At 39.5% G+C, this 26,061-nt stretch overlaps 1 protein-coding gene across 3 annotated transcripts; it reads right to left on the bottom strand.

Annotated features, from left to right (window-relative positions):
- Positions 1–3,886: 3,886 nt before the first annotated feature.
- LOC137001984 (uncharacterized) lies at positions 3,887–25,954 on the bottom strand. Of its 3 annotated transcripts, none has more exons than XM_067361382.1 (9): positions 25,697–25,954; positions 25,012–25,066; positions 8,162–8,226; positions 7,660–7,942; positions 6,098–6,231; positions 5,969–6,001; positions 4,564–4,843; positions 4,248–4,384; positions 3,887–4,138 (listed from the first exon to the last, which is right to left on the bottom strand). In XM_067361382.1, the coding sequence occupies exons 2-9, from the start codon at positions 25,020–25,022 to the stop codon at positions 4,134–4,136; spliced, it is 948 nt and encodes a 315-aa protein (XP_067217483.1). In that variant the 5' UTR covers positions 25,023–25,066; positions 25,697–25,954; the 3' UTR covers positions 3,887–4,133. The 3 variants fall into 3 exon arrangements, with proteins under 3 accessions (XP_067217483.1, XP_067217482.1, XP_067217485.1); XM_067361381.1 differs by lacking the exon at positions 25,697–25,954 and adding an exon at positions 25,270–25,407; XM_067361384.1 differs by lacking the exon at positions 25,697–25,954 and adding an exon at positions 25,202–25,228.
- Between the last annotated feature and the right edge of the window lie 107 nt (positions 25,955–26,061).

Genomic DNA, 26,061 nt, shown 5'->3' with positions numbered 1-26,061 from the left:
GAGTCATGCTCCAAACAACTTTCACAGTTATGTTTTGGAGGTGTTTTGCTTTTAAGTAAAGAATGTAATAATAAATTTATTCGTCAACTTTCTCAGTCTCAAAACTCAATTTCTCCAAAAGGGATTTTTTGGAGGGGGGGTTCTAAAATAGATAATATTCAATGGAGATAAACAGTTATTACCATATAAATATTGTTTACCCAAAAAAGTGAAAAGTGCATTTAAAAATTTTGCATAATATGTACCCTTGTAATATTCTTGTGTTAATTTTGTGATGTAGCTGATATATGCAACTTTTTTTTTTTTTTTTTTTTTTTGATATACGCATGTTCTGTAAAAAAGAAAGTTTGTCATTTATTTTTTGTTTGTACAATCTACAAATCGCAACGATAAAAAAGTACACAACAGTAAAGGGATGACACTCTAAAACATCAAGACTGAAATAAACACACCCATATACACACACACACACACACACACACACACACACACACACACACACACACACACACAATTACATTTGTGTTACATTTTGGGTTACATTTCAGGTGTCTGGTCACTTTTGACTGGGAAGAACACAAGTGTGACTCCCAAATGACAAGCACCAGAGGTTAATAAAACATATTTAAGTGAGACCTGAGCAAATCTTCAAACATATTAGTTAAAACATGTTAAATAAATGGACTGTTGGTATGAGGTGTAGTGTCTCACAGATATTTAATCAATTAGCTCAAATCATGGGTGAAATATATATTTAATAGATCATAAAGTATTATGATTAATTATGATATATGTCGTCCCAAGAGGGAATTATGCACATATTGTGAATTAATTACAACGGATTATAATCAATTACATATATGATTAGTTCTACCTTAATAGTTGTTTGAGAAAAAAATATCCTAGTTTGTCCAGCAAACCATTAGTTTTCTTACAGACTATTATAAAAAGAATGTTATTCTCTGGCCACGAGAATAACTTCCTATTATAGCATCAAAGCATAAAGCAGTGTTGCTGGATTGAAAATGTAGAAGTGACTAGGTTTTCTAAATGAGCAGCAGAAACAATCGAGCATGAATATAATGTATTTAATATATGAAACTATGAATAGATAGGCTCAATATACACTAAGAATACTGTGGCGAAGGGGGCGTGGTTCAGCGAGGTCTGCAGCGGGAGAGAGCATCGGGAGATCTTTGGTGAGTGAGCGAGTTAAATGTAAATCACGGACACCTGTTTCTCGTTTCAGTAATTGGCGCGGAGACAGGTTAAAACGCCGCGAGAAGCAGGAGTCGGAGAGAGAGAGGGGAACTGCTGAATGAGCCGCTGGTGCACGACACGTTGGAGTGAAGCCCTTTGTGGATTGTATATGCCGTGACTGGAGTGAAGCCCTTTGTGGATCGTATATGCCGTGACTGGAGTAAAGCCCTTGTGGTTTATTTTGTTTTGTGCCTTGCACAATTTTTGTTTTACATTTCTGAATTTTGAAATAAAAGCTCAGTCAGCAGTTAACCGCCGACCCTGTCCCCTTCTTTCCTACACTAACGAACATTGTTTGTACTACAAATACACATATATGGGAAACGAAAGTAAAGTCAAGAAAACAGAGGTGATCAAAAGAGTGGCAAATTACAAACAGTTAACCTTTGAGAGCCAGCAAGGAAACTCAGTTTACACAAATTTTAAAAGGTTGTTACTTGCATGAGTTCAGAGTGCTGTAGTTACTGCCTTTCCGCAGAGTTTCAGCGCGCTTGGCGCGATTGGTCCTTTTCCAGGAGGGTGTTCTCTGGCGGGTTTTTCAAACAAGGTTTTAACTGAAGAGTAAAATAACCGGAAAAGAAAGAAGAGAGAGTCTGTCTCCTAGGTGATTGAGGATGACGAAGGCTTGACACAAGGGAACTTGTGCCAAGAAGATGGTCGTCCCGATGAAGAAGAGCACGTGATGCGGTCGCCGAGACGTCTGGGAGAGATGTGCATGCCAATACCAACTGGATCATTGAAGGTCAGCAGCAAAAACATTGGTTTATAAAGTGAGATTAAATGCATAAAGTGTATTTGTGTAATTTAATATAGTTAATTATGACAGGTTTGTATAAAATTCTGAGATTGCATTTCACTGTTTTTATTCATTTGAGGAATACTGAATGTTTTCGTGCAAGTGAGATGAGTAAATGCATGTTCACATTTAGTCTAGAACTACAATAACCATCATGTTTACACAGCGCACACAAAGCATCTGCACTTACTCCCAATTTCTCTCAACATGGGGACAGGAGAGCAGTCAGTCAATAAATGTGAAAAAGTAACTTGCATTACTTATGTGAAAAAAGTAATGCTTTACTTTAATAGTTAATCAATTACGTCAACTGGAACTGAGAACACTTCAGAATCTGAACTGTCTCCGTAGTTGAGTTTCCATAATTGATTTTTATTTTCCTGTTTATCACTGTGATGTAGCTTTGTCAGTATTGTCAGTAACAGTCTGTATTATAAAAGGCACTACACAAATAAAGGTGATTTGACATTTAATTACTGGAATGTAATCGGGTATCAGAATATTTCAGATAAACAAAGACTTGCACTTTTTTACTGCTGTTCTCTTCTGGAAACATGGAGATTTATTTATTTATTTATTTATTTATTTATTTATTTATTTATTTATTTATGGTAAAAACATCTGTCTCAGATGTGTCTCAGATTCTTTTATGAAGTGAATTCAAGTTAGACATTTAATCAGTTAATTCATTCCTTGTTCCTTGTGAACAGAACTTGCTTGTGCAGGAAATTCTTATGTTTGCAAATACTCAATGTGTGATCTTGTGATCAGGATGTTTGCATTATGTCATGTGGGAATAGCATGGATGTTTTCGTCTTAGAATTACAGAATTTGATATCTGAGTTTTTGGCAAACTGTCTATGAAAAAAAAAAAAAAAAAAAAAAAAAAAATATATATATATATATATTTTTTTTTTTTATAAAATAATGATTTTAAGTCATAATGACCAGTTTTATTTAGATTAAAATAAATAACACTAATCTGCACTCTTTTTGATCACTTTCTATCTTTTGAGTGAAATAGTCTAGTACTTAAAATAAACAAACTTGCAGGCAAGTACAATTTTATAAAATATTTGTCAGAACAAGACACTTAAAACAATACAAATACTTTTGCTGCTTGTTCAGTTTACTTAAAATTGCACTCAATTCACTTAAAATTGTAAGAGGAAGTTAATATATAATGCTTTTGAGTTGGGATAGCGTGAATCATTTTTATTGACATCTAAAACTGGACAGTGGATTTCCCAGCATGCTTTGCATGGGAATGGATTGGGAAACTAAACTAAAAACATCCTCCATTACATTACAATTATGATGTGATAAAATTATGATGTGAAGTGGAGGGTGCCATTTTTGTTTGTAATCCTGGTTTTCTCCTGTTTACAGTTACAGGGAGAGAGGGAAGATTTATGTCATTAATTTTTCTGGATTATTTTTCTCCAGGTAATTTAGAGAGGTTTCTGGGTTAGTTTTTTTGTTTGTTATTTTGGCCAGGCTCTTCCCTGAAGCTATCACCTCTTTTTTTATTATTATTCTTTTTGATATTGATATTTATGTTATGGTTATTTCTTTATAACAGAAAATTAAAAGTTAATATTGGTTGAATTGGTGGTTGTGTTGTTGATTCTGGGACAGAAGGTTTGACATCCTTGTTCTCTCCAAGTTTTTCTATTTCTTTCTCTTTTTTGAAAAATGTAATTCTTTAACTTTGTTACCAGCTCCTCAACTCTAGATAGGTAGCTATGTAACACTACACCTCCTCCTCATTGTGAATATCCAAATGAGCCTTTTTTTTTTGATCCAGAAACATGAAATACAACATGCAATGCTGAAGTAATTTATTCATGTAGAAAGCAAAGATAAACAAAGCTGAGTAAAAGATAGGTGCATTTTAAGAACAATTTCCTCTCTTTACTGAATGTGCACTGAAATGTATCTTTTATCTGAAGAATAAAAGGTGCACAAGTAAAATGAAAACAATGAAAAAAGTTCAATATTAGTATTGCTCAGAAAACAGTTTGGTATTTTGCCCTATAGGATCAGTGGACTGTGGTGTAACATCATCTGATTCCACTTAATCTGGCAATGAAAACAGAACAAAACATCAATAAGGGAACGTACGCATAGTTTAAATAGTACATATAGTACAAATATCTACACATCATGTCTCTCTCCTTTTATCACTCACCTGCAAACACCTCAACCTCACACAGTGTGAGATGTTCATTGCGGCCAGGTATAAAAATGTTGACATATCGCCCCTTAATAGGCTTAAAAGCAAATGTTCTTGTCTCTCCAAGTAGGATGGACACAACAGTTGCAGCCCTGTGAAGAAACACAGTAACAGAGAAATAGAGAGGGGCGTATCAAAACATCATGAATCATATTAAATGTACTTCTGTCAAAAGCAAGTTTGTATTAATATTACTTTGAATAAATCCTTTTATTTTATTTACTCATTTTCTAACTATTTGTGTAAGTATTAAGAGAGAGACAATACTTACAGCTCATTATTGTTGCCATTATTTTCCAGGCTGTTGCCAATACGGATCTGAGCACCATTTATTCTCTCTGCATAACCATCTCCACGATTAGTGATGCTAACCCTGGTTATCTTGTAGACTTCCAACAAGTCAACTCTCCACCAGGGGTCCTTATCCCCATTAGTATGAGTGCATGACCCATGACTGCGAATTGAATTCCTGTTGCCATCAACAGCATTTTGAGCAGCTAATCCATCGTATGTGGAAGACTGGACAGCTGTGGCTCCAAGAGCAAGATTCCCTGTTTAACATAAAATAATAAACAATAAAATTTTTATTTATTTATTTATTTTTATTTCAATGTGCTAAAGTATAATCCCAATATAATGGACAACATAATGCTAAGCTATGTAATCCCAATGATTATTACATGGCTCTCTGGAATACTTGATTCTGATTGGTCAGTCGTGACATTCTGAGGTCTGATATTTCCAGATAATGACAGTCATCAATAGTAACGCTGTATAACAGAAGCTCATCCGGGTTTCTGAAGCTAGCCTTTCTCTGATGTTTCTTGTATAGTATAGTATAGTTATTGATTGTATTGAAGTATTAAAATTGAATTGAAGTATTTTTAGTATTAAGAGTACTGTAGTGTTTGCCAGAATTATTGTTTTTGTACACTGTTATGGATTCTAAGATAATAAACAGGCAAGAACTTAAAACATTTTAATCTCAAATCAAAATGTCCATGTAATCATTTATTTGGTGTACATGACTGTACATTATTCCTTAAATGTTTGATTTCACGAGTTCACACTTACAAATAAGTCAGGTAAATAAATTGGTAAACGTATTTGGCGTGCTGTCCGGGGAGAGGGCTCCGAGCTTGCCCCCTTTTTGATTATATGAAGTAATCCAGAGAGTGTGAGGAGACGGGGTGGTGGAGGGATTCAGGAAACTGTCAAGGATCCTTGGGTGAGTTTTGACTGTGATTATATACAGGACTGAACTCATGCCGATTGGGTAGATACGTTGCTTACAGATTGTTGACAGCTGGTTGAGATGACATAATCATTAATATGACATAATGATTGGGTAGCTTATTTGACTTGTTCCTCCTGAACTACATTAATAAAACCTAATTTGTTTGAACTTGTTCGTTTGTCTTGCTTGGTATATTTTTTTCTTCATGGAAGTTTTATGTTTATTACAAGTGAGCTTATAAAATATTTTAACTCAAATCAATATTTTGTCTCCAAAATTATTTATTTGTAGCTAGCAGCCATATAATAATCACCCTGTCAGGTTTATTTTGTGATAACAACTGTCTTGATGTACATTATCCCTTATTGGTTACCAAATGTTCAATAAGAATATTATATATGTTACTGATATGTTATTTAATGTAATGAAGAACACTTACTTGGAACACAAATGTACGGTGGTGTGTACTTATCTGTTAATAAAATAATATCAGTTATACTCACATTAATAAGTACATAAACAAATTATATGACTCTACTATGAGTTTTCTTCTCTCTCTGTCCCTTACCTGCAAACACCTCAACTTCACACAGAGTAAGGACTTCATCATTCCTGGGTAAATAAATGTTGACATATCGGCCAATAACAGACTCAAATGAAAATGTTTCTGTGCCATCAAGAACAGTGAGAATAGTTGCAGCCCTGAAAATACATAAAAAACAGTGTTCAAATGAAAACCAGAGGCCTCGCAACACAATGCACATCTAACAAATTCAATTCAACTGTATTGACATAAAACGGTTTTGTACAGCACTCTTCACTGGGGTGTAACGATACGCTCAGCTCACGATACAGTACGTATTTCAATACGGAGTTCACGATACGATACGCATCACGATATTTTGAACAAAATTAAACTGAAATTCAAACAAGATTTATTCAAAAAACATTAACAAATTTCAATAATTTTCCTTGTTGTACATACAAGATCACATTTCAAGGTTTAATAAAAACCTTCTGTATTCAAATTAACAGTTGAATAGGGCTGTCTGTCACTGAAAAAGAATGTTAAATTTAACATGAACTTAGAATTATGAATAGGGGCCGTTCACATATCGCGTCTAAAAATGCATGGAAGGCGCGGCCGCGCCACTTCTTCTTTCCAAAGCACTTGCACTCCTGTGGCATCGGTCATTGCTATGCAACCATGAACTGCGCTCTCGAAGAGGATCAGGAAGTTTCTGCAAATGATAAATGATTTCTAGCCCTTGCATTAGCTTTACTTCTAGATATATTTATGGAGATATATAAAAACCACCCTGTACAGCTATGATCAGCTGTTTGGCTGAGCTTTTGTTGTTTTGTTTTGTTACGGAATAGCTGATCAGTTGATTCTTGTCACACGACCTGCGGTGCGCTCGCGGCATTCTGAAAAGTTGAGAATTGTTCATCTCGATGCGCCTGGAAAACGCACCGGATGCGCCTCGCGACCGCGTTGATCCCATTATGAGCACGCCTGCCGTGCGGCTAAATTTGAAATAACTGACTTGCACACGGAAAAGACGCAATATGTTAACGGCCCTGCGGAACTTCTTAAAGCTGTGGCACTGCGGTAAAGGAAAGCCACGACTTTTCTCACACGACCAAGCAAGAGACTGACGCGAGAAACGTTTAAACATGCTTGCAAGATTCAATGTGTGCCCAAAACACTTACTGGACTAGAGAGCTGATTGAGACACACCCTTAATATGCGGTGACAACCGGCTTCTCTCACTCCCACCTTGCAGAGTAGGTCACGTTGGCAGCTCAACCAATAAGATTAGACTGTCGTCATATCGTAAAAGCATCGCCATCATTCTACGATGCATATCGTAACATTTTTACATCACGATATATCGTACTGTGATAAATCGTTACACCGCTACTCTTCACAATACAAATTATTGTTCATGTTTTAAACTTACAAATGTCTAATCACAGTCTGAATAAAATATGTTGAAGTAAAGTACATCTTCATGGCTGTGGCTCTCTGAGCGGTTGGTTTGTGGAGGAGGTTCAATTTTGTTTTATTAAACCAGACTGAACATCATAAACATGGAAAGATGACAGAACAATTGAACCATTTCTTACAGCTCATTGTTGTTTCCGTTGTTGTCCAAACTGTTACCAATACGAATCTGAGCTCCTCTAAGTCGCTCTTTGCAACAGTCTCCACGATTAGTGATGGTAACATTGCTTATACTGTAGACATTTCCAAGGTCAACTCTCCACCATGGATTAAACTCAGTTTTAGTGTGAGTGCATGAGCTCTTCCCGTAATCTGTGTCTCTGTTTCCATCTACTGCATGTTGAGCATCTCCCTGTGGGTTGTTTGTGGAGGACTGCACAGCCTTGGCATGAAGAGCAAGATTCCCTGTTCAATATGATATGAAATTGATTGCGGGAAAAAAAATTATAAGACAGGTTTAAAGCAATACAAACAAGCAAACGAACAAATAAATAAATCACAAGCTTTCATTTACCATGTTTTAGACTATAATTTTAATAGATTAATCTGATTGATATGTAATGATACAAAATGGTTAAAGATTTTTAAATCCAGGCATTTTCACTTGTATTATTCTAAACGTACCTTTGGAATCAGCGACGCACATCCCAGTAAAAAGTGTAAGAAACAAAATCACATGTATGGCCATCCTGATATGAGACACAACACATCACCTCATCTCAGCATATGAATCAATCATTTTCAATTTCTCATCCTCATTTAAACAAATAGGCACATATATTGCTATTTTATGATGCAATAGTATATATTCTTTGTATTTTAAATGTCTTTGCTGAGTGAGTTCTATTTTTAACTTAAATACTTTTTTAACTTCTATAACATATTATATAATGTATATTAATTAAAATCATCTCAAATGTGTTTTTATTATTATTATTATTATTTTTATATATAAAATACATGGTCTTTAGAGAGAATATTGTTTACAAAAATGTTACAACACTGATTCTTGAGAGATGGGACAAAACATGTCCAGCAATTGTAACTGCTATTAGGTTTAAAAATAAAAATATTTTCTATTTTAAATGTTATGAGGGATTAATAATAGAAAGTATTTATCACAATTATCCCCTTCAATTTAATTTTATCATTATTATATCAAATGTATAACACTTATTGTCTTCTCACTACATCTAAAACAGTGTGTCCACAGAGAAGGGTTCAAAAATTTGTATGCAATAAAATGGATAAAAATGTTTTTTTTAATGATGAAAAAGCTTGTTTTATAAAAAGCAATACTTGATAATATTTCATGTCAGAGCAATATTGTTTTTCAATGACACATGCATGTTTTATAAGATTTCCAAGTTGTGTCCCCACTTTTTGTCAACACCGTCAGACATTTATTAAAATGTAATAATATCAGGGAATATCAGGGGCAGCTGTCACTCTGAGGGACCCCCTTGCCACATTCCACCTCTGCAGAGTACATCAATGTCAGACAGGCTCTAGTAAGTTTTATAATTTTAGAATATTTTAAATCTTAATGTTAATATTCCCTGTGTCACAACCATGATATGTCAACACCCTCTTCCAATTCATGAGGAAATTATTCAAAATTTTTAGATTATTTTTTTCTCCTGAAGCAGGTTCTATTAGCATATAGCATCAACAGAGAAAACAAAATGGCTACTACATGAACTCCATTTGTTTTGTGAAAGAAATGCCAATATGTCAACACCGTCAGTGTCAACACCGTCAGATTTTCTGTCTGATGGTGGTGACAGGCCAATGACGGAGTTGACATTCAACATGAAGTCATCATATTTTTGTGGTTTTCAAGTCATTTTTAATTATATTAAATATAAAATAGTGTATAGTTTTTCTAATATTGTACTAATACTAACTATATGACCTGACAGCGTATATTGCTTTTGTGGATTAGTCATCACTTCTAGCAGAGTTAGGCTTAATTTAATTATTACCCTGCTGCTCCGATAAGCTTTATAATGGCAGTGCACAGAAACTACCTGTTTAAAACTCAAAAAAGTGCATCCATCCATCATAAATGTACTCCACACAGCTCCGGGGGGTTAATAAAGTCCATCTGACTTGAAGCAATGCATTTGTGTAAAAAAAAATATTCATATTCAACACATTATGAAGTAAAATATCTAGCTTCCGCCAGACCGCCTTCCATATTCAACTTAGGAAGAAAGTGTAAAACTCTAACAGTTAAAAATGCTTCTTCCTTAGTTAAATATGGATATTTTTTTAACACATCGTTTCGCTTCAGAAGGACTTTATTAATCCCCCAGAGCTGTGTGGAGTATGTTTATGATGGATGGATGCACTTTTGTGTTTCAAACAGGTGGTTTCTGTGCACTCCCATTATAAAGATTAGGAGCATCAGGGTGATTATTAATATTTCTCCAGTTGTATTCGTCAGAAAGCAGAAAGTCATAAACACCTAGGATGGCTTGAGGGTGAGTAAAGCTTGGGCTAATTGTCATTTTAAAGTGAACTAATCTTTTAATCCTTTACTTGCCCTCATGTCGTTCCACATAAGACCTTCAGACCACAAATTAAGATATTTTTGATGAAATCCAAGAGGTTTATGACTTGTCCATAGACAGCAATATAATCACCACTTTCAAGGTCCAGAAAGGTACTAAAGACATTGTTAAAACTCAAGTGGTTCAACTTAAGTGCTGTGGTTCTACCTCAATATTATGAAGAGACGAGAATACTTTTTGTGCCCAAAAACTAAACAAAAATAACGATTTTATTCAACAGTATCCTCGCTTCTGTGTCATTCTTCTATGCTGTTTATATGTTCAGCGCTTCCAGGTTCTACAGATATTGTTGAATAAAGTCATTATTTTTGTTTTGTTAACATACTCACTGTTTGTTGTGTTTGTTTTAATAGAGTAATTGATTGATTCAAGTATTTGATAGTTAACATGACTACAAGTCAGGTTTTCGTCAACACCGTCAGATGTGTCAACTCCGTCAGATGAATATTTTGATATATCATTATGATATTTTATATTTGTTTAGGAATTGTTGGTCATAGGTAAAAATGTAATCTGTCTGCTAACATGAGAATGGGTTTTGAAATGTTAAAATCATCTTGATTTTTGTTAAAGATAAAGTTAAAGTTATATTTCACAGTCCAATTTAAAGAAACACAAATGAAAATCTTTATAATAAATATATATACACATATTGAAAGTATTTTTTTGTGGCCTCTGTCAGCCTTGGTAAAAATGAGTGTTTACTATACTTTTTATAGGTCTTGCATAATGTGAGTGAAAATTAATTTGTGTTTTTGTTGTCTGACGGTGTTGACACAATATAAGTGATGGCAAGGTAAAAAGCACATTTTGATTAAAAAGAGTAAAGTTGGGAGGTTGTATCAAAGCATTGCTCAGTAGCTTATTACATGTAAGATACATAAATGTAGTTTAACTTGCCTGAGAATAAGGTTTATTTTTTTCAATATTGCATCCTGTTTTGTCCCACTTCTCAAGAATCAGTGATATGTTACTGAAAATAAGTGCACATTTGTGCAGATAGCTGATACTTTAATTGCCATCAAAGCTTGCTAATTATTTATCAACAGAAATAGACAGAGTTTAAACAAATATGTAGATACAATTTGGATACCACATGCACAGGCAACTTACATTTCTTGACTTAATCATGAAAAAGGAGTGAAGGGTTTTTGGCACTTTGAGCTCATTGTGACTTCTCTGAATGTTACATGTATAAAGTGCATGTATGACACGTGTAGGAACTGAAAGCTAATCAGACATAAATAACTCCTTCAAACTGTGAAAAAGAGCCAAATTCCAAATCAACACTCAGGACCCTAAATCAGTTTGAACCAGTTTGCCTTTCCATGGGCTTGAGAGCCACCACAGAGCCAGGTCTTATGTCATTGTAAATGTCTCATCTTTCACAGCAACGCTTGTCTCACAGACACGCCAGGCTCTACCCTCACACAGACACAGCGCACATCATCACCGGAGTTTTAATCACGCACACGTGCAGCCGATCAGCACCCTCATTAACAGCAGCACAAAAGGCGCTCTGTCTGGTCACTGTCCGGTCTCCTTGTTGTCTCCTCGTCCTGCTTGAGTTTATCTGTGTCTGCTCAAGTCCCAAGTCTGTTATCCGTCTGCCATTCCTGCAACACAAAGACAAGTATCTGTTCTACATCTGCCATCATATTAACCTGCCATTGCTTACCTGCACTCTGTCCCCTCTTCTGGTTGTTCAATAAACATCATTACCTGCATTCCTGTGTCGCTGTCCCCTTCTGTATTGTAACAGAAGACCGGACCAACACCGCTGAACACCAGAATGAACACCCCAGATCCATTCCAAGATCTTGTGGATCTTCTCTGGTTTGGCGGAGGATTGCAACGGGTTCCTCTTGCAATGTTCGCTGGTCCTGGAGATGCAACAACCCAACAACCACTCTTTTTCGCATTTATAATCTCTCAACTAGATGGCAAGGTGCTTCACTGGGTTGAACCGCTCTGGTCCCAGAATAATCCTATCACTCAGTCTCTCTCCAGTTTCATCGGTCACTTCAAAGAAGTCTTTGGAAGACCTGCTTGGGATTCTTTGATCGGTGAGCAGTTATACCAACTAAAACAAGGTTCAATGACTGTTAACGACTATGCTCTCCAATTCAGTACCCTTGCTGCCGCTAGCGGATGGAACGAGCAGGCCCTCATTACCACTTACCGGCAAGGATTGGATCCACGCATGCGATTGCATCTCACTGCATATGAGGATTCCATCGGGCTGGAACACTTCATTCAACTCTCCATCAGATTTACCACTCGTATGCAGTTGTGTCTCGAAGAGTACCAGGGCCAGCCATGATTTCCATCTACACTCTGCCGACCAGAATCCGTCAGCTCAACAGAACCAGCCCACAATCCTATGCGAGTTGAAAACACTCGTCTGTCTGCGGCTGAGCCAGTGCCCCGAGGGAAGATCTATTCCCTCTCCATCCCGGAGGAGAAGGCCATGGAGGAGTACATTCAAGAGGCACTGTCACAGGGGTCCATGCTGTCTCTGCATAGTGCAACATCAGCACTCCTCCTCAGAACCGGTACACAGATATCCACCGTCCGTGCTGTTTCGAAGGTTCGATCCAGTCCCATACGTCTGTGTGCTTCCCCTCCGATCAGAGCGCTCTCATTGTCTGCCTGTTTCTGTAAGAAAAGTAAAAGAAGAGAAGCGCGTGGCTGGAGATGACGGAAGGACAGAATATAAACATCCATTTGTTGTCCTAACTGAACACAAGAACCTGGAATATCTTTGGGATGCAAAACGAGTCCTAATGAGGGCTCTGAGACTCCAGAGCCCATCCTGTCTAAGAAGCTCTTCGTAAAACCCATCATCTGGTCTGAAAAGACTCTTCCCGAGTCCAATGCCTCCACCAACGCTCCGCCGGGTTGCTCTACGTCACCCGGACATGGCCACTCCCCTCATTCACTCATCTCACACGTCATTGGGCACTGGCCACCCAGGGGTCAATGAAACCCTCTCATTGCTTAAACAATGGTGGCCGAACATGGCATCGGACGTCAGGAGGTACATGCAGGGATGCAAGGAACGCACCATCTGTAAGAATCCGCAGCATCTTCCCTCCAACCTCTACCCGTTCCCAATCGTCCATGGTCACACATAGGAGTCAATTTTATTACTGATCTCCCTGCCTCAGACAATTGTACCTGCATACTAGTGGTTGTTGACAGATTTTCTAAGTCATGTCGTCTGATCCCTTTAAGGGGACTGTCCACGGCCATGGAGACTGCTGAACTTATGTTTAACTATATTTCCAACGGGCCCTCTGCAGGCGTAGGATGACCTCCGCCAACCTTCGCCGCTCCAACCTACCAGCTGGGACAGAAGGTTTGGCTGTCAACAAGAGACATCAGAATGTGCCTGCCCTGTAGGAAACTGAGTCCCAGGTTCATTGGCCCCTTCACCATCCTTCACCACCATCCACCACCATCTAACCTCACACAGACACAGCTCACGTCATCACCAGAGTTTTAATCACACACACCTGCAACCCACCAGCACCCTCATTAACAGCAGCGCAAAAGACTCACGGTCTCACTCACTCACTGTCCGGTCTCGTTTGCACATGGTCTTACCTGTCTGCTTACCTCAAGGACTCCACCGAAGATACTTACCTGTCTCCAGCGTGTTCCTTCATCTCCTTGTTGTCTCCTCGTTCTGCATGAGTTCATCTGTGTCGCTGTCTCCTTCTGTATTATAACAGCTAGAGCGTTTTTGTTGTTTTGTATTTTATTATTCTTGTTTTCTGAACCCGGTGAACTGTTGACCCTCGCCTGCCCTTGTCTTCCTCTGTTCATTTGCTTGGTGACTTTAATATTCATGTTGATGTTGTCTGCTCTAACTCCAATCAATTACTGTCAGTTTTTGACTGTTTGAATTTAGCTCAGCATGTTAATTTTTCTACTCATAAGCGTGGCCACATCCTTGATCTGATATGTGCATCTGGAGTTTATATTTCTTCTGTTTCCTCTTCTGACACTAGCATTTCTGATCATAAACTTATTGACTTTAGCCTTTACTTGCCTGTGCATACTAAATGTCCTAAGACTATCATCTTATTGCAATCTTAAAACTGTTGATATTTTGTACTTCCATTGTTGTCTCTGACCTCTCTTATGTTTATGCTATATGTTCTCAATCACTGATATTATCGATATATCATTCTACAATTTCTGAGATATTGCAGGAGCATGCTCCTACTAAGCCCAGATCTCTCCCTTCTACTCACATTTCACATGGTACACTCCTGAGCTTTGTGTCTTAAAGGCCTTACTGTTCATTACTTGCTTTCCTTGAACATCTAAACAAATACTACAACCACTCTGCTACAACCAAAAAAAAAAAAAAAAAAAAAAAAGTAATAGGCCAAAAAGCATTATTTAACCCTCAGGTGTCTAAGGATTTTTGGGGCCCTGGAGAAGTTTTGACATGCCCTGACATTTGTGCTTTTTTTCAGTTGTTCATAAACATATTAATGGAAAAAGTGCCATTACACTGTATTCAGCACAAAGTAGGCTACAATAATATTGGAGGAACATGTATGTACATGTTTGTATTTTTGAAGGAATAACGTTTATACGTGGTTATTGAAAAAAAAAAAAAAAAAAAAAAACTTAAGTCACTGAAATAAAGCAAAAAAAATATATATTAAATCTGTGTTCACAAGACTTCTGTGTATTGGAGGTTGTAGACTAGAGTTTTTGCTTCAGAATGAGGTAAAATTATGCTGTCTGCTTGTTCATTTAAAACAATAGAGAGATTTAAATTTTCTAAAACATCATTGGTCAAGAAACACAGTATGCGTGGAGGTGTAAATCATCATGAATAATGGGCGATTCTCACCTGAAAAGACAAAAGAATCGCATACAGAAATCTAATGACCTGCATAAATAATGAGCTCTTTCAGTCAGGTAGGCTGTGAAAAAACCCTCTGTTGATCATGTCTCATCATGGTGTAAATCAAACATACAGAAAAAACAGCAATACTGTGAAATATTATTACAATTTAAAATAATGGTATTCTATTATATTCTTTAAAATATAATGCATTTCTGTGATGCAAAGTGTCTGAACAGTTATGTTACCTCTATGGCATTTCATATAGGCTTTTAGCTTAAAAGCATGCACATTTGGAAAATATATTGATGGATTCTCATATGTTTGTCAATTTTCTATACAGAGGAGTAATGTCTTCTAGAGGTCGCTTACCATGGCTTTAACATCCAGATAAACACTTTTCAATACAATAAATACACAATTGAGATGATGTATGCTTGTATTGCCTCAGAATTTGCCTCTGAATAGCGCCCGCTCCGTGGGCGTGGCCACATTAGCGGATAATGAGCTGAATCACGGACTTCTGACACAGAATTTTTGTTTTCGATTTGACTTACATGATTTAAAACCTGACATTTCAAAAATTTTTACACAGAAGTCTCATTTTTTTGTGATTAGTATTCACTAAGTTACATTTTATTTTTACTCTGAGTGTACACAAATAAAATAAGATATTCCACAGATTAAAATGGTGTATAGCTCTTAATTGTATGTACAACATTGACAGAGTATTTTGAGTCTCTTTCACACTCGTTAGAAAAAAAACGCGGTGGTCACCCGAGGGAGTTAATACAAATTTTCCTAATAAGGCTACGAAGCTCAATTTAGCGCCCAATCTCTCTGGTCAGTCTTTTTCTTGCTTTTCATTGACTAATCCATCTTCCATCAATGAGTTAATTTTGAAAGCTAATTCGTTGTCCTGTCATCTTGACCCAGCTCCTACTCCTCTCCTAAAATTGTGCCACTCTGTCATTTCTGCACCTATTTCTCATTTCATCAATGCGTCTCTTACCTCAGCATCATTCCCTATGCCACTTTAAACTGCTGCAGTTACCCCAATTCTCAAAAAACCCAACCTTGATCCCTCAGTTTTATATAATTATTATCTGATTTCAAATTTACCATTCATTGCCAAATTACTGGAAAGCACTGTTGCCTCTCAGCTTCAGTCTTTTCACTTACAAAACAATCGCTTCGATTCTTTTTAATTTCGACCACTGCATAGTACTGAAAGTGCACTAGTAAAGGTACTGAATGATTTGCTACTCTCTGCTGAAGCTGGTTCTCTCTCCATACTTTTGCTACTTGATCTTAGCTTCGCCTTTGATACAGTTTCCCATGATCTACTCATTTCTCGCCTTTCAGATGTGGGTGTCATGGTTCATGGGTCTGTGTGTTCATCTCTGCATATCTGTCTGCTGTTGTAACTTGTTTGATTGCTTGTTAGCATTGCCTAGCAAACTTGGCCCTAACGAGTTAATCAGAACAGTTGCACCTGCTGTGCATTACCTCTCCTATATCTGCCCTGCATTTTGCTGTGTTTGTTGTCAGATCGTTGCTTACTCATGTCCTGTTGTTGCTTCCACCAGCTTCTCTCCAGTTGCTCTGTTCCTGTGTTTGCATTTAGCCTTGTGTGGAATTACCAGCTTTGTGTGGACCTATCAGTTTGGTGTGGATTATTTCTACCTTCTCAGTCTCTGTAAAACTGGGGTCTGCTTGGGATGCTTACAAATTATGATAATTCGCCTTGCTTTATTCCTCACTTAATAAACAATTTCCTGCACTCGCAATTGGACCTTGAGTTTTTTCATTCCTGACAGAGGGTGTTTCTGGTTCTGATCTCTTTCTTGGTTTTCCTCCTATCTCTCCTTCTATCTTTATTCTGCATGTTTTAGCAAGGCTATCTGTGTTGCAAGTAGGTGAATGAAGATACTTGCCAGGTTATGTGCCCCTACTCTGCTTATTTAACTTATCCAGTGTAAAACCCGGACACCGCCACACAAATGTGGCTTTTTGTTAATGACTGTCCTACTACAGGATTTAACACAGAGTAACAGCTCAAAACCAGTTACAAAATACACTGTAACAGTCTGTCACAGGCAATTCTAGTTGAATTTTTCAATTAATTTATTAAATTATACTTTGACTATGTTCTGGCCTACCATCCAGTGGCAGATGTTTTTATTTATTTATTTATCTATTTATTTATTTTGGCCCGATGCCAAACTTAATGGCAGACCCCAAACCCGAATATGTGCCCAAGGTTCCCACCCTTCCTTTCAGTGACCAGGTGGTGGACCTGCAAGTGCTGCCCCTGTAGGAGGCAGGCCCAGCCCTTGCTTTGATCTGTCCTGTCTGCGCTTGCACCTGTATGTGGACCAAATGCAGAGCTTCAGGACCTCAGAGCAGCTGTTTGTCTGAAGGGAAAGGCTATCTCTAAGCAGAGGTTGGCCCACTGAAAGTGAATGCCATCATCTTGGCATACTGGACCCAAGGCGCGCCGTTGAGAACTCACGCTACCAGGGCTGTTGCTTCCTCTTGGGAGCTGGTGTATGGCGCCTTACTGAAAGATATAGGTAGAGCTGCAGTCTAGGCAATGGTGTTTTGGTAGGGATCCCAATTCATCAGTTCAGTTCTGACATAATGTCGAACTGACTGAAAAGGAACGTCTCAGTTGTATGTAACCCTTGTTCCCTGAAGGAGGGAACTAGATTCAATCTAGTAAATCATCTCAGTTACAAAGGTAACCCTCGTTCCCTGAAGGAACGAATAGGAATCTCGCTAGAGAGGCCAATCTACTTCGAGTGTAACTACAATGAGCCAATGCACATTGGCAAGCAATCATATGCATTAGCTGCTCACCTCGCAGCACGGGTATATAATGAGCAGCAGGTGCATTGCATCTTCAGGTTTTCGCTGAGGAGCTGAACCAAGCAGGCAGCAGCATCAGCAGGACAATGACTGTGGCGACGGGACGTACGTCTCCGTTCCCTCCTTCAGGGAACGCGGTTACCTTCATGGCCGCGGGAAGTGAGGGTGCTGGGGGTGCTGCAGCAGTTACGTTGTCAACGTCAGGCAGGCAGGTTTGGTCGCCGAGTAAAGAGGCTTCCCGCTCGTTCCTTGCAGAATACATCCATCTTTGGCAGCAGCTGACTAGTAAATTTACATAGTTTAATGACAGAAACGAGGAGAAAATATGTCATAGAAACGGATTTTGGACATTTGGACACCTGTAACCAGGGCACCCCGCCTGCATGTAGCTCAGGTAAGAGCATGGTGCTGCTGCGCTTGTAACATTTATTTTTTTGGCAACAAGTGTGGGATCAGCTTTGACTAGCCAAGCAATTGTAGGTAGTACACTATAGTATTTTTGTAAGGTGGTGGGGATGGAGATGGAGAGTATTATTTTGTTCGTGTGTTCTTTGCGTAATGGTTGTGGAGAACTGTTAAATAACGTTTAAATAGTCTGAGATCATTTCCTTGTGGTTTGTGTAAAAAGGTTGGAGATGGAGACAGAAAGCTTTATACTGTGCGTGTGTTATTTGCGTAATGGATGTGGAGAACTGTTCAATAAACAAATTGCTTACATAGTCAGAGATTATTTCCTTGTGGTGTGCGTAAAAAAGATTTTGGAGTTAATAGAGTTGCGTGTGACAAACGTGCAGTGACTCAAGCCAGCTGACCAAATCGATTGCATTGTTTTAGCGTTATTGTGATAAGTTTGATTAATGAAGTTTAGTTTGAAAGTTAAGTTTGAAAATAAGTTTGATTAATATTATATTTTGTTGTAATATTATTTGTTGTATCTAAATAAGTTGCATGTATGTATAGGCTATCTGAAATTGTAATGAAAGTAATTATTTCGTTTTCTTTTGATTATTAAACTATTATTTCTGATTCTGCTTCTGCTTCAGATTAATAGCGCATTGCGCATATCTGAGAACAGATGTCTGTGTGTTTCAGACCCTGGCTGGCTGTGCACTGAAGTGTATATGACAATAAAGTAGTAAATCTCAATGTGTAATTATTTTTAAAATGTATTTTAAATAGGCTTATAGGCTCATAGGTTTTTTGTCAAAAAAAAAAAAAAAAAAATTCACAGCACCCACCTGTTCAAAATTACTTCCCGTGGCCCTGGTTACCTTTGTAACCAAGACGTTCCCATTCAGTGAAGGGAGTGGTAGGAACCTTGGGCACATAGCTATGCCGGGGTCTCAGTACCACGTGGCTGCCACCCGGCCCAAACTCTAGGCACGATTCGTCGACTGAAAATGACTGCAGGTCCCCTACCCTCTTGATGGAGGCCAATGCAATCATCAGCAAAGTCTTCAGAGACAGAATCTTTAAGTCTGCTGATTGCAAAGGCTCAAAGGGAGCAATCTGAAGTGCTCGAAGCACCAGAGTAAGGTCTCAAGAGGGTATGGAGGGGGAACGAGGAGGATTTAACCATCTCGCCCCCTTAAGGAACCTGACGACCAGGTCATACTGACCAACAGTTTTGCCATCTATGTGGTCATGGTAAGTGGAGATAGCAGCAGTGTGGACTTTGAGGGTGGAGGTCGACAGCCTACGCTCCACCCATGCTCCAAGAAGGACAGGGGGTAAGTCACCTAGAACCTCCGCATCCCGTCCAAGGACCAGACATGGCCAGAGGTCTGGACGCGGGTGCCAAAGAGTGCCCCGTCTCTGAGAAGAAGGTTCTTCCTCAGAGGAATGGGCCAGGGAGGGGCTGTCGCGAGGAGTGAGTTCTGGGAACCAGGTCCAGTTGGGCCAGTACTCTCGGTCAGAGAGTAAAACAACTGGCAATGAGAGGTTTCTGGAGAGTCAAACAGGTCCACCTGAGCTGGACCAACTGGGGGTGGAGTCTCCACTCTCCCGGCAGTGCAGCTCGTGAACGCTCGTCGGCCGCACGGTTGAGCACACCGGGAACATGAATGGCGCGAAGCGACCTCAGATTCTTCCGACTTCACAGGAGAAGATGGCGGGAGAGTTGCGTCATGCGACAGGATCGTAGACCACCTTGACGGTTGATGTACGCAACGGTTGCAGTATTGTCCGTACGGACCAGTACATGCTTGCCCCGTAGCGGTCTTTTGAGGCGGCCCAGAGCATGGCATACTGCGAGCAACTTGAGGCAGTTGATGTGCCACTGCAGCTGGGGTTCCTTTCCAAACCCCTGAAATTGCAAGCCTGTTTTACGTGGCTCCCCAGCCGGTGGTCGAGGCATTCGTGAAAACCACAGCATGCCGGGACACCCGTTCTAGGGGCACTCCTGCCCGAAGAAACAAGGGGTCCGACCACAGGCTGAAGGCTTGGCGACACTCCTGAGTGATAGCCACCCAGAACGTGCCGCGTTGCCACGCCCATCTCGGGACTCGGTCATAAAGCCAGTGCTGAAGCAGTCTCATATGAAGCAGACCGAGCAGTGTTACAGCCGCTGCAGCCGCCATATGCCCCAGGAAGCTCTGAAAGAATTTCAGTGGGACCGCTGTCCTGCCGTTGAACGTATTCAGGCAGTTCAACACTGACTGAGCATGTTCCTCTGTGAGATGTGCTACCTGTTCGACCGAATCCAACTCCATACCGAGAAAAAAGACCCTCTGCACCGGGGCGAGTTTGCTCTTTTCCCAGTTGACCTGAAGACCCAACTGGCTGAGGTGTCTGAGCACCAAATCCCTGTGTTTGCACAACTGATCCCAAGACTGTGCTAGAATGAGCCAGTCGTTGAGATAGTTGAGATTGCGAACACCCTGTTCTCTCATGGGAACAATGGCTCCCTCCATGTGAAGACGCGGGGAAACAGGGCCAGCCCGAAGGGTAGGACTCTGTACTGATATGCTCGACCTTTGAACGCGAAACGCAGGAATGGCCTGTGTCGTGGAAGAATCGAGACATGAAAAGTATGTGTCCTTTAGGTCGATCGCTGTAAACCAATCCTGGGGACGGGTGCACTCGAAAATGCGTTTCTGCGTGAGCATTTTGAACGGTAGCTTGTGAAGGCTCTGATTCAAAACTTGCAGGTCCAGGATAGGCCGTAACCCACCGCTCTTCTTGGGTGCAATGAAGTAGGGACTGTAGAACCCTGACCTCATATCTGCTGGAGGGACCGGCTCCATCACGTCCTTCGCCAGTAGGACTGCGATCTCTGCATGCAAGACAGGGGCATCGACATCTTTCACTGAAGTAAAGAGGACGCCCCTGAACTTGGGGGAATACCGGGCGAACTGAATCGCATAGCCGAGCCCGAGCAGCCCACCCATCTCTGGGTCTCCCATCACAGGGGTGATTTTCTCACCAACCACTTACACAGTGGCAGAGATGGGAGGCGTCATCTCCAGCGGACACAGTCGCCTTTTTTTTCTGTTTTTTTTATAAGCAGGCTGGGCCGGAGTGTTTTGCAGGGGATGACACCCTTGGCGACGAGCAGACTGAGGGGCGGCCCAAGAGGAACTCAATGGTTTGTCATGGGAAGCTCACCAGTCTGCTACTAACTGAGGAGAACAACTAGGCTCAGTCCTCGACAGTGTCACCAAAAAAGGCCACCTTGTGAGATGGGAGACCTCACAAGATAAGCCATCGTCTGGCTGAAGGCCTGCGCCGTGGCTTTGATCATGGTTAGTCAACAAGCGCAGCTCAACCCTGGCTCAGAACTACCCTCATGCATAATGAGTGCCTTGGCCTCACATGCAGGGAGGGAGTGGTCTGTGTACAGCCACCCCATCCAAGAGGGCAGTGAGACAGGAAAAACTTTTTGGCCCTTTTGGCGTTCCATATTTATGGCACCAAAATACCTCCATACTGCCAAGTTTTCCATGCACATCCAGGGCACCTGGGAAAGCATGGCTGTAAATTCTGAATCTGAGTCAGCATAAGTACACACCATTACAGTGGGCAGCGTCAAACTCATTACCAGAGCAAAACAGCACTCTCTCCAATGCTGCAATCGACGTCTGTCCCTCAGCTGGAGCTCTGAATGAAATGCTAGGTTCCCTTATGAGAAGGACCAACAATCCAATTCAGAAACTGCACAGCTTATAGATTATTATTATGCACTAGAGAGGGAGGGGCTCTAGGGGGTTGGTTCCCCAAAAAAACCCTCAACCTCATGTCACCCAAGCCATATCAGTATAGTAGACCTCTTCTGGTGCACTAGAGAGGGCGCTACAATAGAGATTAGGCAAGGGAACCGCGCATCTAGAGCGCCGAGTGAGCGTTGGGTTGCCGTGACAACCCACGCTGCAGCCCGACAGCTCGATGGCACACGACACGCGGGGGAGCGAGAGGTTTGCTCCCGCTGATCTCCCAGAGTGTCGGCAGACCCGCGGCTGTTCTTTTACACACAAGCAGCAGCTGACCAACAACAGAGGGGACTCAAGCTTCCCGGAGAAAGAAGAGTCACGACCGCCGTGTCGACGTGATCATGTTCTCATGTGAAAACATGAATCACCCACGAGCATCATTTCAGCACGCGCCCAGACATGTGAAACAGTGATCATGGCCGTCAGTGAGGACAGGAAACCACCGCATCCAGAAGCACACAAGTAGAATGTCATCTTTAAAAAGATGCAAGCTCTACATGTGTAAGCTCTTTTAGGAACTGAAACTCTTTTAAGTGCCGAAGCATGCAGGGGAATGGCCGCTGCAGCACAGACAGGGGATAGTGCAGCCTGTCGTGTGCACCCTCTCTTTGAAGCCGCTCTCTTACCAGCTGTCAAAACGGCTTTTCCGCGCTAAACAGCGCACCGTTTACCAGCCGTGAGAGCGGCTTTTCAGCTGGATACTCACGCGTTGCTCAATGAAAGGTAAACAAAACTAAACCAAAACAAAAAGAAAGAGATCGACCCTGCTGCATTGCTGTCCGCCTGCACCAAACAAAGAGCAGTCTTCCAAAAAGGGCTGACTCGTTGTCGTCACACACTCCGTAGACACCATGAAGGTATGGCTCCGAAGCGAAAAGCTGAAGATGCAATGCACCTGCTGCTCATTATATACCCGTGCTGCGAGGTGAGCAGCTGATGCATATGATTGCATGCCAATGTGCATTGGCTCGTTGTAGTTACACTCAAAGTAGATTGGCCTCTCTAGCGAGATTCCTATTCCTGAATGGGAACTAGATTTACACATACACATTGTCGTCTCATGAAAACCTCTATGTAAACACACTTGTCCAATGAAAAAGTGCAGGGTACAAATATATGTTTTATTAAAAGTACGGGGAACACATCCCCTGTATATTCTACACTCATGATACTGAGTAAGACAATTTGGTAAAACATTACAATAGTGTTATTATAGTTATTAACTCAAACTAAAACCATAAAAAACACACGTTGCTTAAAATAAATGTTAACTGAAATAAAATAAAATGTAAAAATCTGCTCTTGTCTTAATAACTTATTTAGCTTTAATAAGGATTAATCTATATTTAATTTACACATTATAGTATTTTGTACCTGAAAAAAAATGTTTATTTAATTTGTATCTTTATTCTATTTTTATTTATTTGTGCTATTTATTGTATTTGTTACTTTGTTCTTGTTTTATTACTGACAGTTTACTTGTCTTTATTTAACATTACTTAAAATAAAACATTACTTATTAAAATACTTATTTTATGTTTGTCATAATTTATCTTTGGCTGCATTATGATTTCCTATTTCGGAATATAATCAAAGTTTGTGCAAGTAGATGTAGCTCATGTGGACATCATATATAATTATCCTTTTGCTGTTTTGTTTTGTTTTGTTTTACATTCACAAACCCTGAACAAATCTACCAATACTTTATGCTGTCTCACTGTTCTTGTACATTGATGACTGTATGTTTCTTTCTTTTGAAATTGTATTATTTTGTTGTGCTTAAGTAATTGCTGTACAAGTAATTAACTTCCCCCTTTGTCTCCCCCTTTCAGATTCCTTATACAAGTTTGTTTTGAGGAACGAGAGTATTGTAATAAAATCTACAAGCAGATAATATAATTTTATCATATTTCCAAAAGTGTTGGGAAGTATTAAATGTTCAGTGTTAATTGCCATTTAGAATAATTAGCAAAAACACTTGTTTAGCCATATTTTGCCTTTTTTTTAAACAAATTATCAATACAACTAATTATTGTTGAATGTTCTTTTGAGTGCAACAAGACACTTCTACACTACTTACTATATACTATATCTTTACACCCTGACTGAATTGTCTAAACAAAAGTTTAGTTTTATTAGTAAAACCTTCATTGCATATCATGTGCTCAAAGAAACACCATTAACAGCTTCTTCACTAACAAGGCCTTCTTTATGTCAGAACAGTTGTTATTAATTAAAAGTGACTGGTATAGTGATTTGTACTATTAATAGTACCTGTTTTATTCAATTACAAATTTAATTAATATTCATTTCAATGATATAGTATAACCGAGTACATTCAGTCTATTGAATAGACTGAACAATTGCCACCTAATGAAACTCACTGTGCAATAAGCAACTGTGATTTTTTAATGTAATTTAATCTAGCTGCTCTTAATTTTTGCAAAATACAAATTTGACTTACTCTGATATTATGATTTTGTGAAAGGAAACATACAACATTAATTAAAGAACAGGAGCACAGCTACGGTAGCCTTTTTTTAACAAAGAGCTGTGTTACAAGTGTGAATTGTTTTGAGTTTTGTGCCAAGAGTTTTGCAAATTTATCACTAGTGAAAGTGATACCAAATTTATTTAAAAACTGCATTCAACAAATTACTTTTTTATTAAAAAACAAAAAAACAAAAAACAAACAAACAAACAAAAAACCTTTTTAAACCAATTATAATGTTAATAGCTTTCCTGTAGCTCAGTGGTTAGAGCATGGCACTAGCAATGCCAAGGTCATGGGTTCGATCCCAGGGATTGCACATACTCAGATACAAATGTATAGTATAATGCAATGTAAGTCGCTTTGGATAAAAGCGTCTGCCAAATGCGTAAAATGTAAATGTAATGTAAATGCATAATGTTACCCTGGTGTAGAGAGTGCATAAACATTCAACTCACCTGGAATTCATCAACGTATCAACCTCACAGAAGACCTTCACAATTCAGCAGCTATCTGTTTTTACACAAAATAATACATTTTCATATAATAAATGAATGGAATTAATAATAGTTTAATAAACAATTGCTATAATTGTCACAGAAAAGGTCTCTGTGGCTCCCTCCGATCGCCACCTGACGGAACCCTCACCAGAGTATTAACCATTCGTTGGACTACATTTCCAACACCACGTACCTGGACTGATTACACACACTTACCTGATTCTCATTTCATGGACTATAAAAGACTCTCACACCCCATCGTGCTTCGCAAAGTCTTGTTTTGCCTAGCTGACATTTCTGAGCGTTTTTCCCCTGATTACTGATCTCCTGTGTAAGACCTTGGACTGCCCCGAACCCCTGAACTCTGTCTGCTGCCTGCCTTGTGATATATCCTGGTTACTGATTACCCCTGTCTTGTCTGCCGCCTGTCCCGACTTGTCTACAACACTGCTGTTGCTGGTATCTGACCCTTGCCTGTACGACCACGATTATCTAATAAAGCTGCAAATGGATCTCCCCGAGTCTGCCGCCTCATTACAATAATATTTATCCAATATATTATTCATATGCGGAATACTATGCCGTCAAAACAGTTCAAACCAAAAATGTGCTATTAAACATAGATATGAATATTGATACATACCAGCGAAGAGGGTCTAGTTGAATAATAGTGTGTTTAGAAATGATGCTCTATTTATTGTTGAATTAAGATCCTCCCAATCAAAATTAAATTGACCTATTACAAAAGAGTCCTCATTTTTGTAAGCTGGGGTTCGAACATTCCGACATGCAAAGTGAATCGCTCATGTGATTGGACAGAAAGTGAGGCTTCGTTTTGTCATTGATCACATGACTATGTAAAACCAATAATCTCCCCGATACAGGCCAGATTGTGCTCCGTGCTTGATATGAGCCTTGAAGCTTCAGTGTTATTTGTAACATCACTATCATGTGATCTGTGAAAAGTTCAGAGTGCAATCTAGGGGAGAGGCCAGAAATGTTCAAGCT

This window comes from Chanodichthys erythropterus, chromosome 15, assembly GCF_024489055.1.
Source record: "Chanodichthys erythropterus isolate Z2021 chromosome 15, ASM2448905v1, whole genome shotgun sequence".
Classification (NCBI taxonomy): domain Eukaryota; kingdom Metazoa; phylum Chordata; class Actinopteri; order Cypriniformes; family Xenocyprididae; genus Chanodichthys; species Chanodichthys erythropterus.
This window is presented reverse-complemented; position numbering and strand designations above follow the sequence as displayed.

What these genes read in the sequence shown, in the direction of transcription:
- LOC137001984 (XM_067361382.1), bottom strand. An exon ending in GTGCGTCGCTGATTCCAAAG is followed by an intron (nt 7,943 to 8,161) that starts GTACGTTTAGAA and finishes CATATTGAACAG; the next exon opens with GGAATCTTGCTCTTCATGCC. An exon ending in AACGGAAACAACAATGAGCT is followed by an intron (nt 6,232 to 7,659) that starts GTAAGAAATGGT and finishes ATGTATTTTCAG; the next exon opens with GGCTGCAACTATTCTCACTG.